Source organism: Netta rufina (genome assembly GCF_964035555.1).
Source record: "Netta rufina genome assembly, chromosome: 1".
NCBI lineage: Eukaryota > Metazoa > Chordata > Aves > Anseriformes > Anatidae > Netta > Netta rufina.
Genome location: NC_140123.1, coordinates 101,700,378 through 101,718,404, shown reverse-complemented (window position 1 = coordinate 101,718,404; position 18,027 = coordinate 101,700,378). Strand labels below are relative to the sequence as shown.

The window sequence follows — 18,027 nt, the reverse complement described above, 5'->3', positions numbered from 1 at the left end:
AGGGCAGGAACAGCCACCGTACCCTCACACCTGGTTTTCTGGATGACAGCCTTGGTGAGCAGGGCTGCCAGTGCCAGGTGCCGCAGCAGCAGGAGCCAGCAGCCCTGGGGCTCACCTGGCCGCAGCCCATTGCGGTCACAGTGGAAAATTCCCTGCCCATTACTGTCCGTGGCCGGTATTAGCACATTTAATTTTTTGGATGCTGAGTTTAATTACAGCTTTTTATTTATTTATTTTTTAATGGCACCATGTCAGTGTAGCTGTTTTGACGCTAGCATTCCTGGTGGCCGTTTTGTCTTTGCCACTGGGGGATCTGGCTGACAACCATCTCCATCAGAACTGTAAGACACGGGAACAAATCGTGACTTATTTCACCAATTTTAACTTTGCCTGGTCCTCGCTCCCGGCCCCGCGGTGCCGCCTGGCGGCCGAGGACGGAGCGGCGGCCGGAACCGAGCCGCCGCCGCCGCCGTTTCCAGCGGAGCCGTGGGGAAGCGGCACCGGGGCGGCGGGGCTCGGCCGCAAAATGGCGGCGCGCTGGGCCGCGCACTGCCTGCGGGCCGGGCGGGAGGCACGCCGTGAGTGTCGTGTCGTGTCGTGTCGTGTCGTGTCGTGTCGTGTCGTGTCGTGTCGTGTCGTGTCGGCTGCGGGCTTGTCCCGCGGCCGTCGCTTCCAGGGACCGTGCCCGGCCGGGTGACCCCTTTACACTTATAACGCTAAATTAAGTCTTTGCTGCTTGAGAGGGTTGCATCGCTTTGTTTGTTTGGTGACTTTGCTGAATGCTCGCCTTTCTGCAGAAACGGACTTGTAAAGAGGTTTCAAAAACTGTTTATTGCTCACTTTACGTAATTTCTTCTACCAGGGTTTGTATCCACACCATCAGCTTCTCGGCTGACATCGGAGGAAATTATTCAGATGCGCAACGAGCTCTTTACCAAAGAGAAGGAGAGACAGCTGTCTCTTTGTCCACGAATTGAGAAAATAGAAGTAAAGTACACTGGAAAATCTCACCCTGGCAGTTTGCTTATAATGAACAAAGCCTTGTCTACTCCATACAACTGTGCCATGCGTAAGTGAACGGGCTCCTAAGCTAATGTGCCACTGAGGGTGTAAATAAGGCTGCCTGTTGAAGTATTTGCCTTCCAAATTTGAAATGTTAGTGTTGTAGACCTTGTAATGACCAAGGCAAGGGATGTCCATTCAGAGTATTTGTATTTAAGTTTATAGTATATTTGTACCGTGAACTTCATGACCTAAAATACATTTTACTGATTCAAAATACATCAGCATAAACTGGTTAATTTTTCTAGGCTCTATCTGCAGCTTATCCTTCTAAGTCATTTACAGTGGTAAAACACTTGCAGATTGTTGTTGCAAATACAGGGGAATAATTTGTTGACTCTGAAGAGCAATACTAAGAACTGTGTAACGTGTTTTTCACTTTCTTCAGACTTAAGTGAATGGCATTACAAGAAATCTGTGCTAGCTCTTGTGGATGGTGAAGTCTGGGACATGTATAGACCCTTGACCAAATCATGTGAAATTCAGTTCCTTACATTCAAAGATGAAGATCCAGAGGAAGTGAACAAGGTAAGCCTCCATCATACCTCATTGCAGGTGACCCTGATTGCAGCTTCTTGATTCTGTATGACCCTTTTAGTGCCATGTCCATCTGCCTCCTTGAACTTTGTTGTGAAAGTTTCAATATTTTTAACGGTTGGTTGGCACCTCACAGTTACTGTTAGCTGGACCACAGTGTGGGCTAGGTGATGTGTGGACATTCTTTTCAACCTATATTCTTGCATGATTCAATGATCTGAGATTTAAATATCCCAAGGGAAACATCTGGCTTGCCTTTCAGGTGCAATTTTGATTATCTCAGTGGATGTTTTAATCATCTCCAAGTAGAAGTCTACATTCTAAAGAAAGTAATGGTAGGGTAGACATCTAGGTTTGTGCCTAATTCAATGAAATGTTGGTGGATTTTTTTTTGGATAGCTGATGTTCATCTGGTATAGGTTGTTGGTTTCTAAGTAATAATTCTGTGTTTTGTAATTCTCTTTATAGGCCTACTGGCGTTCCTGTGCCATGATCATGGCATGTGTGTTAAAGCAGGCATTCAAGGATGAGTACTCTGTGAATCTGGTTAAAGCTCCAGAAGTGCCAGGTGATATAAACGTTTTACTGTTGATCATCTTGTCTTTCACTGCTTCTTAAGTGAGTGTGTAATTATGTAACAAAAAAAAAACAATCAGTCTCTTTTTCCATTTTTTGAAGGTACTTAATGTTTTTATATGTATTAAATGCTGTTGTTGCAGCCTTTATTTGTATTTGATGTGATGGGTGCGTTGAAGTAATCCAGAATTTGTTTTGGTTGTGTTAAGGCTTTGAACGTTATGATGGGCTTTAAACTGTGACAACTCAGTGGTCTCTACATAGCTGCTAAGCTGTGTGATTGCTTTGAAGGCCATTGAATGGACTGGAGAAAAGACAGAAGCCTATTTTCCTAAACTGCTTTTTTAATATCAGTTGATAAACTGAGGATTAAATCTTAGATCTTTGCAATATTTCCAAATTTCTAAAGTTTTAGCTTTGTATTACACTTTTAAAATGTCCAGAAGCTTATTTGGCCTGACATTATTGGTGGGGAGAAGGAAGAAGGTGCAAGGGAATGTATCCTCTTGGGTGCTCCACTGGAAGAGTAATTATAAGAAGAAGAGTGTGATGTACCAGCATTTCTTTAACTTACATTCATCAGGCTGAAAACAACTTCTTCATTAATGTGTGGAAGATTGGTCTATATGATAACTGAATTTCAGACCGCTTTGGACTACATAGATTAAGTTAGTAACTTAAGGGCATAGCCTTTTGATTATGAAGTTACATGAGTAATATATTTAGAAGACTTGATGTGTTTCTGTGGGATTTGTCCAAATAACTACGTAACCCTATGAGCACTTGATGTATAAATGGTGACTTTTAATAACTCAAGTTGCAAGATCATTGAAGTTGGTTGTTAATGGTGTTTGTTCACCTGTGACCCAAGATTCACTAAAATTAGCAAACGCACTAGGAAGGAGGTTACACGGATTTGATGATTTTTGTGGGACCCTTCCAACTTGAGATATTTTTTCTTATAAATAAGAGAGCCTACCACACAATTATATATTCGATATATAAGAATGTGGTTTGTTGTTTGGAGCCTTCCTGTGATCGATTCCCTTTTTAGTCATTTCAGCACTTGTCTTGATTGGTAGGTTTAGAGTGGATATTTCAATTCTGCCAGGATTTGGAATAATCTTGCATATACTAATTTGCATCATTAGAGTGTATGTGTAGAAATAGCATGAGCTTACTAGGTTCATAAGCTTGATTTTTAATATGTCAATAGCTTGATGAATATACACAAAAAGCACTTTAAGGACTACCACAGAAATTCGTGTTAAGTGCGTGTCATGGATAAATATCTTAGTTTAGCTCTAATAGCCTGATTTATCCGTGCAATAAATTTCTCTTTACAGTTGAATGGTGCAAATTTAGTATATGATGTGAAAATACTGTGAAATATTTTCAAAGTCTATTGTCTTTTTCAGTGTTTTTGGGAAGCAGTATAGTTTTTTTTGTTTGTTTCCTTTAATGGGTATATATTATATCAAAATTAAATTAAAGCACATTTAAAATGAATATTTCTCATTCAGTGAAATTAAAATGATACAGATTTAGTCTGCTGTTTGACTGTATAATCACATCTGAAAATTTATTCTTTATCTATTTCTTAAGATTGTGTTTTTCTTACTAATTTTCATACATCTGTAAGACTATAATATGGCAGTGAAATATGTACTTCATTAGAAATAAGAGTATTTTTCTTTTTGGAATTTCAGTGATCTCTGGAGCTTTCTGTTATGATGTAATTTTGGACAATAGACTGAATGACTGGCAGCCAACAAAAGTAAGCGCAATAACTTAATGCTCAAAAAGCTCTGTAGCTTACATTTTCGTCCATTGCTTTTTTTTTTTTTTTTTTTTTTGGCAGTGGGAGAGGTTAGTGGGGTAGCGGGGTTTTTGTTCTTTTTTTTTTTTTTTTTTTTAACATCAGGAATACACTTCAGAAACTAAATCTCTTCATTTATCATATACTGGCTCACGCTGAAGAGTGCTCTCAGCACACAAACTACATTTTTTCAGATGCAATAAAATCCAGAGCTGTATTCCAGGTACTTACAGGTTTTAGGTCTATAGGTAGCTCTGATCTGAAATATAATTCCAAAAACAGTTGGTATGGCTGTTGGGACCTAAGTGCCATCCATGTTACTGTACAGACCCACTCGTACTTAACTACTCTTGCCTGGTAGTGTAGATGTGACCATAGGCTTATAGACTGTATGAGTAAAACCCTCTGACAGTAAGGACGTATTTTCACCTGTTAGTTTACAGCACAATCAATTTATTGTTGTAAAAGAACTGTGAGCACATTCAGCTGAAACTCTTCTCAATAGCTTGCTTATGTTTCATGCTCTCTGGTAAATCTAATCATCTACAAACTTCTATAAAATCTAATCATGTACAAACTCCTAACAGTTTGGTAACTGGTGTGATCACAAACGTTTCACTTGTATGGTGCCTATTCTTGTTCTCATGATGAAGTATCAGCAGAGGTGTGTGTGGCTAACAAAGCAGTGTTAGTCCAATACAGGTGTTTTTTTCTTCAATATAATCTTGTAGTTAAAATATTTCAGACTAAGTTACTTTATAAGTGACACAGTAAATGCAATTTTTCCTAGTAACAGTTTATTATTTATCAACAAATCTGCGTGTACAAAGCTTTGGATTCTGGAATGAGGCAGTGCATTTTGTAGTTATTCAATAGTTTTTTTCTTTTGATTCCACCAGAGTGGATATTGTTTATAACTGGGATCATGACTATGGGAAACAGGATACACAACTGAAAATTGATCAGTGTCAAGACTGCATGTGCATATGTTATGCTAAGAAAACAGAGGATTTTTAACTCCGATTCATGTATATTGTTTCTGATGGGAGAATGCCTATTGATTTGTTCCTTAGCAATATGTTGCTGATATATAGTAAGAATTACAATCCTACAGTAGTATTCTTATATTTAGGATTTATACCAGATGGGCCTTGTCATTTTGACTAATCTTTAGTGTTTCCTGTGTCTATTCAGTACAGCTGTGAGACAGTGGTGACAGTTTTATGTTTCAATCACTTTTTAGGACAACTTCAATTCTCTTACAAAGGATGCTAGTAAGCTAATTTATAAAGACCTGCCGTTCGAAACACTACAAGTTGAAGCAAAAGTAGCACGTGAAATGTTTCAGCATAACAAGTAAGTGTATGAATGTGCTTTCCTTTTAGAAAGGCAATTACAAATTCATTTAAATCTCTGCATAAGATGTGATAGGTGAAGTAAGAAGGTACATCTCCCACTGCTCTGATTGCACTCAAACACATCTCCGTTGTCTTTGTTCCACTAGCTGATTACATTTTTAATGTTCTCTCCAGAGGCCAACACCTTTACTGGAGGTAGTTTTGTGAGAAATGGAAAGATTGTAGACTTCTAAGTTTAATATTGAGCTTCAAGATTTCATTACTTTTAAACTGGAGCTCTGGTGATTAGACTTTTTGCATGCTAGTTACCTTAAGCTTTTGCTGAAAGGCTTTCATATTCAAGTTTTTTCATATCTTGGTATCTTGAAATGCAGATTTGATGAAATGCAGTTTTTGAGCTCTACGTAGGGAAAATGGGTAAAATACACTGCCTTTCATTATAGAAAGGCCTGTTCAAAACTCTTTTTTTAGCTGACAGACCACTTAAGCAATGCTTTGGAAAAATTACCTGGTCCACAGCTTTTTGGTAGTTGGAGAGAAGTGGGGGAAAATGATAAATTATTTGTCATTTTGTGAACCAAAATAAAATTTTGCTTGAAGCTAAAGTTATGACCAAAATAAATACTGTTTTTAGCTTAATAATGTTTATGTGACATACCAACTAGCATCTCTTTACAATGTTGGTTGGCAAAGCATTTACAGCAGATAGGAACTGAGCTGATTTACGTGTAGTTTGTAGAAAGAGCAGAGACTGCTTTTTGACATCTTGCAGGTGATCAGTTGTTGAGAACCACGCATTGCATAAGACCAGTTTAGGTCTTACATACATGCTTTATGAAACATATCAATACACACTGGCATATAAAATTAAGAGTTTAATTTCTTTCAAAGCTCTCATAAATACCAATACAACTTTAAGAAATGTTCCCTGAATCAATCTGTTAAGAATTCTTATAAGAACTAGGTGTTAAAGGTTAGAAATTTTAATCTTTTTTTTTTTTTTTTTTTTTGTCTTGATCAGATACAAAATGGAGATGATAGAACAGAAAGCTTCTCAGAACATGGAAGGAATTGTAACATTACATAGGTGAGCAAAACTGAACTCATTCTGTAATATTTCGCTGAAAAGTTTGGTCGTATTACAAGTAGTATCTGCAAGTAAAAAGAATAAGTTATTTATGATGGCTTTTAACTTAAAAATAAAATCGTTTGTGTTCAAAGTGTTGGAGATAGGAATGGAGCTGATTTTTGGAATGCAGTGTAAGATGTAAAGTTCTTAGGCTGGAGGAAGGAAGCTTTTATTATAGCTCAATCTTATACATTGTGACTCGCTTAGGCTGGTGATACTCAGTTTTCTAGATGCCTAAACCATGTTTGATTTTGGAGTCCAAATCTTTTTAAAGGAGAGATGCCTTTGCCATGATGGTTCTTGAAATTCTAGAACCGTGTTGTGTCTGTTCTCCTTCCTCCTACCCTCCAGCTTGTTCAGGATGGGCTTGCCTGTTGATTGCTGGGAGACGTTTGTTCTGAGTATTCATTTGCTGTACATCTTCCTCTTGTCTCACTTTTCTTAATCGATTTACAACTTTCCAGGATGTGAAAGGGAAAAACCTGTGCAGGTAGTAAGCAAACTGTTCTTCAGAATGTGTGATCTTGGGGACAAACCTTGTTCTAGTGAATTGCAAAGTTAACCCACTATTAAAGTCAATGTGGCTTCAAAAATTTGAGAAACTAGGGATTATCTTTCTGGATTTGGGATTTAAATTTCATAAATTAATATTAGGACATTATGTGACCTGTATGTTTACTTCAGGAAATCCAGAACTGGGGATGTGTTGAGGGTTGTTTTGGGATTTTCTTTTATGGATTTTTTGTGGATTTTCTTTCATCCTTTTTGAACTGTTCTGTAGATAGGATTTTGCTAACCAAAAATAAATAGGATTGTAATTCTCTTTGATTATATTTGTCATAACTTTTTTTTTTTCCTTTTTTTGACTTCCATCAGGTTTGGTGACTTCGTGGATGTTAGTGAAGGCCCTCACATTCCAAGGACAAGTTTCTGTTTCCAGTATGAGATAACAGCAGCTCACAATCTTCAGACTAACCAATCTGAATTGATAAGGAGGTTTCAGGGTGTGTCCCTGCCAGTCCATTTGAGGGTAACTAATGCATTTTCTGTAATTTTTCTTTTCTTTTAAAGTTAGGGCATTTGGCATATTTTCTGATCGTTATTCTATGCTTTGATTGGAATAATACAGAGATGAGAGGAGGATGAGTAGCAGAAAGTGATGGCCCGTGATGATGACCTCATCGGGTATTTGGGGTTCAATTGACTTGGAACTATAATGGCTATGGAATCAGAGCTTGAAAGTTTGTGTCAGAGCACCCCAACGTTATTTTTTTTCAATACCGAAAGCATGATTTTGGTTGCACAATTGCTGCATGGCTATTTCATTCCCCTTGCCTTAGTGAATTGTTTATCGTAGTGCATGCTGATCATCTGAAATCGAGGCTGCTGGCAATGTTAATTCATTCAGGAAAGAATAGAACTTTGAACTGACAATCATGATGCAGGAGTCTTCCATGATACCAAAATAAAACTTTGTAACAACAGCAAATCTCATCACTAATCTATTTTAAGGAAAGGCTCTGCAAAAATATAACTGGAGGCAAGAGTCTTCCTTCCCATTTCTTTTGACTTGTATTGTCTTGGCCTATGGTCTAGAACATGTGTTACTGTCTCCATTGGGGAAGTTTACAAGTTGGGCATCGTCTTTCTTGCCCTCCTCTGTGTACCCTTCCTTATCTTTCCCAGTCATAAGATTTTAATGACTATTTTTGCCCGTTACCGCCTCAATGATTTTACACAGTGGATGAATGTCATAAGTAAACATAATTTCAAGCCCTCTTCAATCCTCCCAAACTGGGCAAACTGGACACTGAGGTAATAAGCTGTAACGTTTGGATAGAGATCATTAGTATTTGTTACATCTTTTCTATAAACCTGTCAGAATCTAATCTATAGTAAGATATTTTTTTTTTTCTTCTAGTAATATCATTTAATGACATTTGTTACAGGCTCACCACACTGTGTGGCACAAACTGCTGGAAAGATCAAAGTGGCTGGTAAGTCTCAGTGGTGAAATATGACTTAAATATATATATATAAAAAAAAAAAGGTGCTCTGATAGAGTAGCATTTGAATGATTAGAGATGGGTAATATCCTCAGTAACATATCTTTAAGAATGGAACAGGTGAAGAAACAGATGAAGAAAATTGGATGCACATGAAATTTAACTGCTTTGTAGTAGAAGATTATCTGGTATTGTTTTTGATGTCTGACTGCTGAAGTGTATTGTACCATTTAGAAAAAACATGCAGCGTTCAACCGATATTTTGTAATATTCTAAATAACGGGAGCAAATTCTGTCAGGCTTATCATCTATGACTGAAGCTGTCTGCTTTTTAATAATCCCTAATCTGTTTTAAATTATCACTTTAAACTACATCAGTATTTTTCAAATTAATCTCTAGAATTTATGTTGATACCACGTGTGTAGAACTTAAAATATTCTTTTTCCTGTTTTAATCATGAACATGAAATAAGAAAACTAAAATTGGAGTAATGTATTTATACTTACCTAGATTTTAGGTAATAGTAAGTTTTCTGTCACAGGCTTGAGAGAACACAAGCAAACATAATTTTAATAACTAAATGCAGGGATAAAATCTACCATTGGGTGAACCTAGGTGGAAACTACTGGAGATGAAAGGAAATACTATCTCAGTAAACTGCATAAATGCACTGGTTTATTTTTCTCCATTAAAAACCTGAATGGAAAATAAAAGTTTCTTGCAAATACTCTTCTGCCAAACAGTGTTCCCAAGTTGAAATGGGCTTATCCAAGAGAAGTTTTTCACTGACCGAATAAAAGCAAAAAGGCAAATTTTTTCAATAAATGGAACAATAAAATATCATAAGCTGCATATAACCAGAGACCGACTTTCAAAGCATGATTAAACCTAGGAAATTGTTGTGAGAAGTAAATAGCAGATGGTTTTGAGTGTTCAGAACAAATATTTTATTTGGATTTGGAGCAAAAGAGAGAAAAAATACAGTATGCCTACTGAAATTTGTTAGCCAAGGATGTTCTCAGAGTCTAGTCCATGATTTTTTTTTTTTTTTTTTTTAAATGAAATTGGTTTGCAGATGCTTCTTGTCCAGATTGTTTACTTTTGAAGACAACAGTTGTCTTTCTTGCTACACTGACAGTGTGAGGGGAGGATTTCCAGGATCTAGAATTAAGTCATGTTTAATAAAAATAACAATTTTGTTATTTTTCTGCAGGTCACTGAAGAGAAAATTGTGGAAGCAGCAGCAGAAAGTCATGAGGAAAAAGGTGGAACGGAAGAAGAAAAAACTTTATCAATTTAAATTAACCTCTAAATGTACATAATAAAATGTTTTTTTTTACATGGCTTATTTGTGCTACGTGTGAAACTGTCTTCATTAATTCATTTCAGTTCTGTGGACCTGAATTGTGAATAGGTACAAAGCTGGTATCATACATTTCAGTCTACTTTAATTTCAATTTTCTGTCCCTGTTAGAAAGGCATGGATTTTTTTTCTAAAAATCTCATTTGTGTTAACTCATTTTCTAAATGAGTTCTCAAGAACAGTATATGTCCAGATATTGTCCTTACTGATTAGTGTGCTTTAGGCATCCTTTTTAAAGTTGATAACAATTTCAAGACCACATTTTTAGGCTATCTCTTTACATGCTGTTTTTCTTGCTGGAGTTTCCCAATGAAATTCCAGTGACTTCTTTGCCTACTGTATTAGATAATGCATTATAAGGCAATGTCTTAAACAAAAACTTCCAGAAGCCCATAAAGGGTTACAAAACGGTTACTTCCCAATTTTAATTTTGTCAACTTAAATTTGATTCTTTTGTATTTGCTATTCAAAAGACTCCATTCAGTAGCTTAGTGCATAATTACCATTGCTTTATGAGTACAAAAATAGCTGAATGTAGAAACTGAAAAGTTCTTTGAGGTTATTAATTGTCCGCTGTACAAGAGCAGTTAAAGAGTATCACTTCTAAAGATCTTTTTCCAGAACAATACCAGGAATGTAGTCTTATGCACATCCCCACCGTAGTAAGATTTATTATGCATTTTCATTCCTTGATATTTAACTACAGTGGCTTCAGTTAAATTTCATAAGGGGTTTTTGCTGGATAATGCTTTCTGACATTTTGTATTTTCATTACTAGCTCATTAGAGCTTCTCTCATACCAGAAACTATTCTATTACTATGTGAAATGCAAATATTTTCTCTGAATTTTATACCACTTACTGCTTTTACCATTAATTGCATCACTTGCTTTCTAATCAATTGATACTACAGTTTTGCAAGAGCAGTAAAACATTTAAGTAAGGAAATCTTACCTAGCTTAATGAATCTACAGTAACTAATAAGGAAATAAATGCTAAATGTGTCAGAGCACAGAAGAAGAAATACAAATGATAAAAGCTGGTGAAATTGCACAAAGTATACTTATGTGTTAAAATATGTTTGCTCTTAGGCATTTCTGTGTGTGACACGCTATTCAAATTTGCTGTCTTACAATGAAGCCTGTCAGTATAGTAACAGGCTATGCCTTGTAGTATAGTTTCATGTTAAGTGCAACACATCCTTGAAATATAACCCACACCCTCGCAGATCATTTGAAGAACTCTTTTTCCTCTCAATTAGTATTGCAGATGATTCTTTAATAGTGTTGGACTTACTTAAAAAAAAAAAAAAAAAAAAGGATTCTGGATACAAGGTTTACGTTATGAATACACTCTCACATTCTATTTATTTTCTTAAGACTAGAAGTGATCTCTGTTCTGAATACTCGTGTTTCTTTTGAATGTAACCTGCAGTATACTTTGGCTTTGGATCTGTTGCTCTGGTGCTACTGAAAAAGCAGACATTGGTGAGAATGTGTGTGCTTTTTTTTTTTTTTTTGAGGTACCTACTGTCTCTGATGAACCCACAGTGAAGTGGGAACTGATCTAGGCCTCCTATTCTGAATTTCAAGCTGGTTATATACCCAGCTTAAAATTGGGGGGGGGGGGGGTGGGGAAATAAAACCCAATTTATGTAGTATTTAAAAAAAAACAAAAACAACAACAACAACAACAAAAAAAAACAGAAGGTAAATTTCTAGGCTAAAAGGTGTAGGGAGTGAATTTCTCTATTCTAGCTTTTTCTGTTTGATGGCTGCTTAGTTGGCAGCACTGCTGTGGTGTCGGCAGGCCTCAGAGCTCTGGGATGTGAGGTGCTGCCTCCCTGTGGGTGAAGCTTTGGAAAGGGGACTTTGCAAGCGTGGAGCTATGTTACTGAGAACTGTTAAGGCTGTTGAGGGATACCTTTATTTTTCCCCCAATCTTAGGAGTTTTGTTTGTAAGAAGGTGGGAAGGTGAGCTGCTCCAGAACTTGGTGCTAACTTGCATCCTGGCTTAGGTAGTGGAATCCAGAAGGCAGGTGCTCGTCTGGGAGAGGTTGAGCTGTGTGTTTGGAAGGCGTGTTTGGAAAGCAGTAGAAGACAGTAGTTAAAAGAGAACCAGGTAACAGAAGGTAGTGTCTGCTTCTCTCTTACCACCAGCATAGTGGTTGACAGCATTTTTCAACGTAGATGTAGATTCAATTTCACATCTAGCCAGAGAGAGGTTCAGAGCCATAGTTACAAGAGGAAACATCTGTGGGGTTGTTTTGGGATAGGCCATAAGTTACTCTGAGTACTCCCTACCCAGTCTGTATGAAGCAATTATGAGAAAGTCCAGAATTAGACTAAGCACGAGAACAAATGTAGACACTGCTCAGCGATGAGGGCATCCATAGAGTGATGGGGACATATGGTCCTTGAGCTCAGAGCCTCCTGTATTTTATCGTTACTTTTAGGCATAAAATGCCAAAATTGTCTACCCAAGAGGAATGTTAAATGGCTAGGCTATGATAATACCTCATCTGCCTTTTTGCTCTAAAAATTTCTGATCTTTTGTTGAACTGCAGGGTGGCACCCACTTGGTTGGCTGTTTATCTTTGCTCAGACACACACCTGGAAGTATTAAATGACCTATGTACCAAATTTAAAGCTGTGGAGTAGTATAAAAGTACCACAATGAACTTGGGTATGGCAGAGCTCTGTCTTGGTCTAGATTCTAGATCTGTTTGCCATGTGGCCTGGGCCCATCTTCTACATTGGAAATAACCCAAAGAAGTTATAGTAGGTCTGTTCAAAAAGAGACAAGAAAGTAGATCCTGTTGTTTTTCTATGTTGAATGCTATAATCTAGAGACTACAGGGATTAGGGGAGGGTAGATAGACAAAAGAGACTACAAGAGTGAACAAAATCATCTCCTTAGCTATTTCTCCCTCTTATTAGATTAATTTTCAGGTTTAAAGAGCAAATTTTTATTGTATGCAAAAGAAATGCAGATCCAGCTAGAGGTAAGCAGAGTTCTAGGAAGAAAACATATTGCAAAATACAAATGACGGAGAAAGGGGAGGACAGGGAGATTTTAGGCCAACGTACATGAGCAAAAGATGATACTAGACATGTTCTGATTACATGGGAAAGATGGGAAGGGGATCTCTAGCCTTCTTCATTGTTGTATATCTCCATAGTAGCTCCATTGCTTTCCACATTCTGTGCCACCTCTACATCGTGTTTGAAAGAAAGAAAGAAGACGACCCTAAACTTTTCCAAAATGCAGAAAATTTGCTCTGAGTTTAGGACTCTTGAGCCTTCCCTTTCATTTAATGGTTTGAACCAAAACTGAAGCTTTGGAACATAGTTAATGCTAAATAGTGTATTGATTGTATGAGGTGGTGGTTGGAAGGCTGAGCTGAGTAAGTTCAACCGAAGTGTACACATTGTCTAAACAAATGAAATGATTTTTTTTTTTTTCCAAATAAATACTCTGTAATCCATGTTTTTGTGGATTTTGGAAACAGAAAAGACCATTAGTCTGGCTTCCTTCATAACAGAAGGAATTAAATGTCAAGAGAGATTTTTTTTTTTTTTTTTTCAAACTAAGTAAGGGGAATTCTTCCCTGGGAGATTGTACACTTTTGAGTGATAAAAATGCTCAATCATCAGTAGACATTGAGTCCTTTATGAGCAAGTGGAATGAGTTTTCTTTTCTATTATAACCTCTGGGAAGCAGTAATCTCTTAACTGCTGTTTGGTAATTTAGCTAATTTACTCAGTTTATCACAATACTTTTTTATACTTGAAGTTAGTGAACTTGCTAGCGCAGCTATATTATTATTTTTTTTTTCCTAAGGGAGTCTAAACACAGGAACTCAGTATCATAGAGGCAGTTGATGGGAAGAATTGCTAGTGTATATTTCTTAAAGAACACCAAACATCTGAAAATGGTAATGCTGTCATGCTGTGGTCTTTCATAAGATATAACCTCAGTCATGTACAGCATTAACATTTTTTTCACAGTAAAAATAAAGCCTTTTTTTAAATTATTTTTTTTTAATACCTGCTAATATAATATCTACAACTTAATGTGTCTGTTTATCTGGGGAATCAGCTATGCAGGAAAAAATATATAAATGGTATATTGACCATCTTTAAATTTGCTATTTATTTCTTACGTTCACAGATCACTCTTCATTTACTTTTTGAAGAGAAAAAAACAGCAGAACATTCATATGATTTTTCTAGTACGTGTTTTCCTCCTCGAAAATATGCTTTCCATGGGCTTGGGTACAGCCAATATATATATATGGGCTTTCTGCCCTATGTAGGGCAGAAATGGGGGTTCCAGGCTGGGTAGTGGAGAGGTAGGGTGAAATGAGTAAGTCAGATCTGGTCATTGTTTGAGTACCATGCCACTCATGAGCACTGAGGTTGGCACTGTACTCCAGGTACACAGCTCTGATGCTGACTAAAGGCTCTGAAAAAGAGAAAAAAATCTCCTACTGGCTGCACGTTTGGGGTGCTGCGCAGTAAATGAGGCTTCTTTTAATACAACAAAGATCCAAGTAGTAGTATTTTCCTTATGCAAGCACATAAAAAAATGTAATGGCTTAATTAATAGTTCGCTTTAATCTGTACATCTGATGGGAATTTAACTTCTGGAGATAAGCTCAATACCATCTTCAGCAGTCTTTGCATTAGAATAGGTTTTCCTCTTTGCCACAGCATGGTTCTCCACAGGCTCTGCAGCCATGCCAGGGCAGCTTTGGCTTTACCACCAGTTCTGTGGTAACTGTACCACCAAGAAGGAAAGCAGTGGTGATCTGTGACCTGGGGACTGCATGCACTTAGGAGCTCGGGGATCACCTTGACTTCATGAGGAGAACCAATACTTGCCTCAAATGGATGGTGAAATCAAGATGTGATGCATTGTTTCACCCTGGACTCAAAAAATGATAATTTCTATCGACTCGTCTCTTCCTCCACCATTTCTTCCACACTTTCAGAACTAATATTGCAGCAAAAGGAATTGGAATGTGCCTTTTTTTTTTTTTTTTTTTTTTTTTTAATACAAACCAAGGAACCAAAAATGAAAAACCCAAACTGAACTGTGCTTCACAACATTGAGAATCCCCCCTCAGAGCTATGGCTCTGACTTTGGAAGGGATGAGCTGGCTTCTGCATTGGGTGGGCACAGGCCCTAGTTACATACATCCCCAGGGGAGCCAGTGACCTTACAGCCTGATTTGGAAAAGAGTTACACCCTGCAGCAGCCCTGTCTGAGTGGAAAAACTGTGTTCAGTGAGATTGTTCATATGTGAGACCGTTTTATATGTGAGGACATTGATTCATAAGTGTTTGCGGTCTCAATTTGCTCTGTAATTACACTGCATGCTGGGTGTTCACAGTTAAAACACTGGGAACAGAAAAGTGTATACATATTGATACAGCACAAACATTAACCTTATTTCTTTTCTTACTTAACAGTGAGTGCTTTGGGATTTTCTTTCCCCGCTTACACTCCCCCATGACTACTCATTAAGCAGATTTAATTGCTGAAAATAAGATAGAAAATTTTAAAGACTGGCTCTGGCAGTTTTTGTGTGCCTGTGAGTAGCCAGTATCTACCTATTTTGACCTTCCACAAAACAGATACAACGATAGTTTCCTATCACTTAGGAATTTCTGGAGATTTTTCTAAAGGCTTGGAATGCACTGGCAATGGCAGAGTAAATATATTTTCATTTTCTCCTAATGACCCATTAATAACTGACAAATCTCACAAAAGCATTTTTAGTTAGTCTTTCTCTAGCATAGAATAAAATTCCATAGAAATTAGTAAAATACACACTTATGCATGCCAAAAGTTTAATTCATCAAATTTCTTTCCTAAATAAAATGAAATAATGAAATATTTGTGTTGGAATTAAAAACAGAAAACCTGAAAAGCAGAAAAATAAAATAAAAATCAGGTTGCTGAGCTCAGAATATTACACATTCTACATCCTACTAAGGATTTATTGATACACAAAGCTGCTTTTTTTCCTACTTTTTCCTGTGCCTTTAAAACTAGCAAACAGTCTAGCAAGCATGTCCGTATGCAGAACAACTTGTCTTTTTACAAGTAGAATGGAGGTTTTCTTGGCGAAGTGGTGACTGATTCATGATTTCTGTTCTCCTCCCACAGCAGCATTTTGTTCCATGTGAATTCTGGTAAGAGGCATGATACAGTGTTAATGCTAACATGTAGGAGTCAGTCAGAGGTAAAAACCCCTATCACAATTAGCATTAACAACATACAGCCTACAGAAGAACTCCAGAGACTGGAGTATGAGACTTAAAGAACTGAAACCACCGTTTTTTCCCTTTGATATACCTAAAAAAAAAAAAAAAAAGAGAGAGAGAGAGTGAAATGCATCTAGAAATTACGTCAGAAAGAGAACAGACATCAGAGTAAAAAGATAAAAAAACAAAATAAATACAAAAATTTTAAATATAAAAGAATCATCTGCTATATATCTAGAAAAAGTCAACTCTACAATTGTTTTGAAGTTACTTTTAAGAGAGAAGTAGAATATATTCACTATTCTTCTCTGAGGGACTTTTATTTCCATCCTTCTGTTAACTACATATTTGTGCTGCTTTATTTGCATTGAACAGAAGGAATATAGACTATTGTCTTTCCCAATTTTGTGCCCCTTTTGGTAGCAGTTAATAAAGACTTCCAATACTACCCAAGTTTTGTGAATCAATAATACTGTAAAATATTTTAAAAATCTGCAAAGAAATCAAATAATGAAGTAGAAACGCACTCAACAGAAGAAAGATTAGAGAATCCTGGCTATATTATTTTTTTTTTCTTTACAATTTTTACTTACATCAGTGTTAAGGATGGAATAGTTGAGACAGTCATTCCAAACACGTGTAAAAAGGCCTAAGTAATGACCAGTTACTTCTCTGCTAAATGTGTCTTGATTGAAATATATTTTCCTTTTTCCATCCTTCTAAAATAAAGTATCAGCTCCTGGGCAGAGTTCAGGCTTTGTTGAATCTTGTTTGCTTTCCGCTTGTTCTCCCAGTAACAATTTTTTCAAAATAAATATTTACAGTTATTTAAGAAACAACTAACACGAAAAACTGTATGGGAAATGAGACATTATATATGACACAATTTTGGAGATCTTTTTTTTTGTATGTAAATTTAAAGAAACTTATGTACATTTATAACTTCCCTACTCTTACTAACACATGTTTTAAGAGGAAGTTAAAATGTCATAGTAAGACCGTGATCTAATTTAGAGATTTTAGGGAAATTACCTTTCACTTTGTGCCACTCTAAATGAAACCGACCAAGTATATGGTTGTGATAAGTAAGTAGCAAGCAGAAATTCCAAAATGAATATAAAATTTTGGTAGGCATAAAAAAGTGGTTTAGAAATTTCCAAACCTCAAATTTAAAATGATGATTCAGAGCTCTGTTGAGTGTTCAGGCTAAACTCCTACTGAAGTCAGACACTGAGACCCGTGGGATTACATTTGCATTTGTGGGCAACGAAGTGAACAGTTTCTAAACCTGCACATCAATACTCCTAAATGGTGTGTGTGGGGGTCAGGGGTGCAGGTCAGGGAGGAGGATGGGGGATGCAAGATAGGGTATCCATTGTGGGTCTTTCTCTCTCATTCTCTCTTTCTCAGTTTCTCTCTCTCTCTCCCCCCTTTCAAAGCAAGCAACCAGATTAATTCTGTCAATAAAAGTCATTGTATTATCTGAGTGGATATTATGGATTGAATCTGCTGTAAGCAGGGATTGGAATGTGATGACCTTCAGAGATCCTTTCTAACCTAAGTTATTTTGTGATTCAATTATTACACTTTTAATGTCTCTAAGTCCCTGACTCCTTATTCACTTACTGTCACTCAGTGGGTATATATCTTTAGGAAAGGCTTGACACAAAACACCTGTTCCTCTAGTGGGAGCCCTATCTTGTTTTCACTGAGTTGGACAAGAGCTTCATTACAAGAAGTTTCCATGACTTCAGTCTGTTGCCCCAAGACTACTGCATTCGTAAATTTGCAGATCTTAAATCTATTACACATTACTAATTTTTACAACATGCTTCCTAAAAACTAAAAACTAATTCTTATGTGTTTTTTTTTTTTTTTTTTTAGTGTTTGCTAGAAACTCCT

The 18,027-nt window shown here is 36.8% G+C and overlaps 1 protein-coding gene across 1 annotated transcript; it reads left to right on the top strand.

Moving 5' to 3' along the window:
- Positions 1-500: 500 nt before the first annotated feature.
- On the top strand, positions 501-9,832 carry MRPL39 (mitochondrial ribosomal protein L39). Its single transcript, XM_084305988.1, has 10 exons — positions 501-578; positions 863-1,069; positions 1,451-1,590; positions 2,068-2,167; positions 3,885-3,952; positions 5,238-5,350; positions 6,374-6,439; positions 7,358-7,511; positions 8,431-8,478; positions 9,702-9,832. The coding sequence occupies exons 1-10, from the start codon at positions 527-529 to the stop codon at positions 9,786-9,788; spliced, it is 1,035 nt and encodes a 344-aa protein (XP_084162114.1). The 5' UTR covers positions 501-526; the 3' UTR covers positions 9,789-9,832.
- The last annotated feature ends 8,195 nt before the right edge of the window (positions 9,833-18,027 follow it).

Excerpts from the sequence above, each read along its gene's own strand:
- MRPL39 (XM_084305988.1), top strand. The coding sequence starts at position 527 with ATGGCGGCGCGCTGGGCCGCGCACTGCCTGCGGGCCGGGCGGGAGGCA. Across the intron at positions 1,070-1,450 it reads TCCATACAACTGTGCCATGC|ACTTAAGTGAATGGCATTAC; the intron begins GTAAGTGAACGG and ends CACTTTCTTCAG. Across the intron at positions 2,168-3,884 it reads TAAAGCTCCAGAAGTGCCAG|TGATCTCTGGAGCTTTCTGT; the intron begins GTGATATAAACG and ends TTGGAATTTCAG.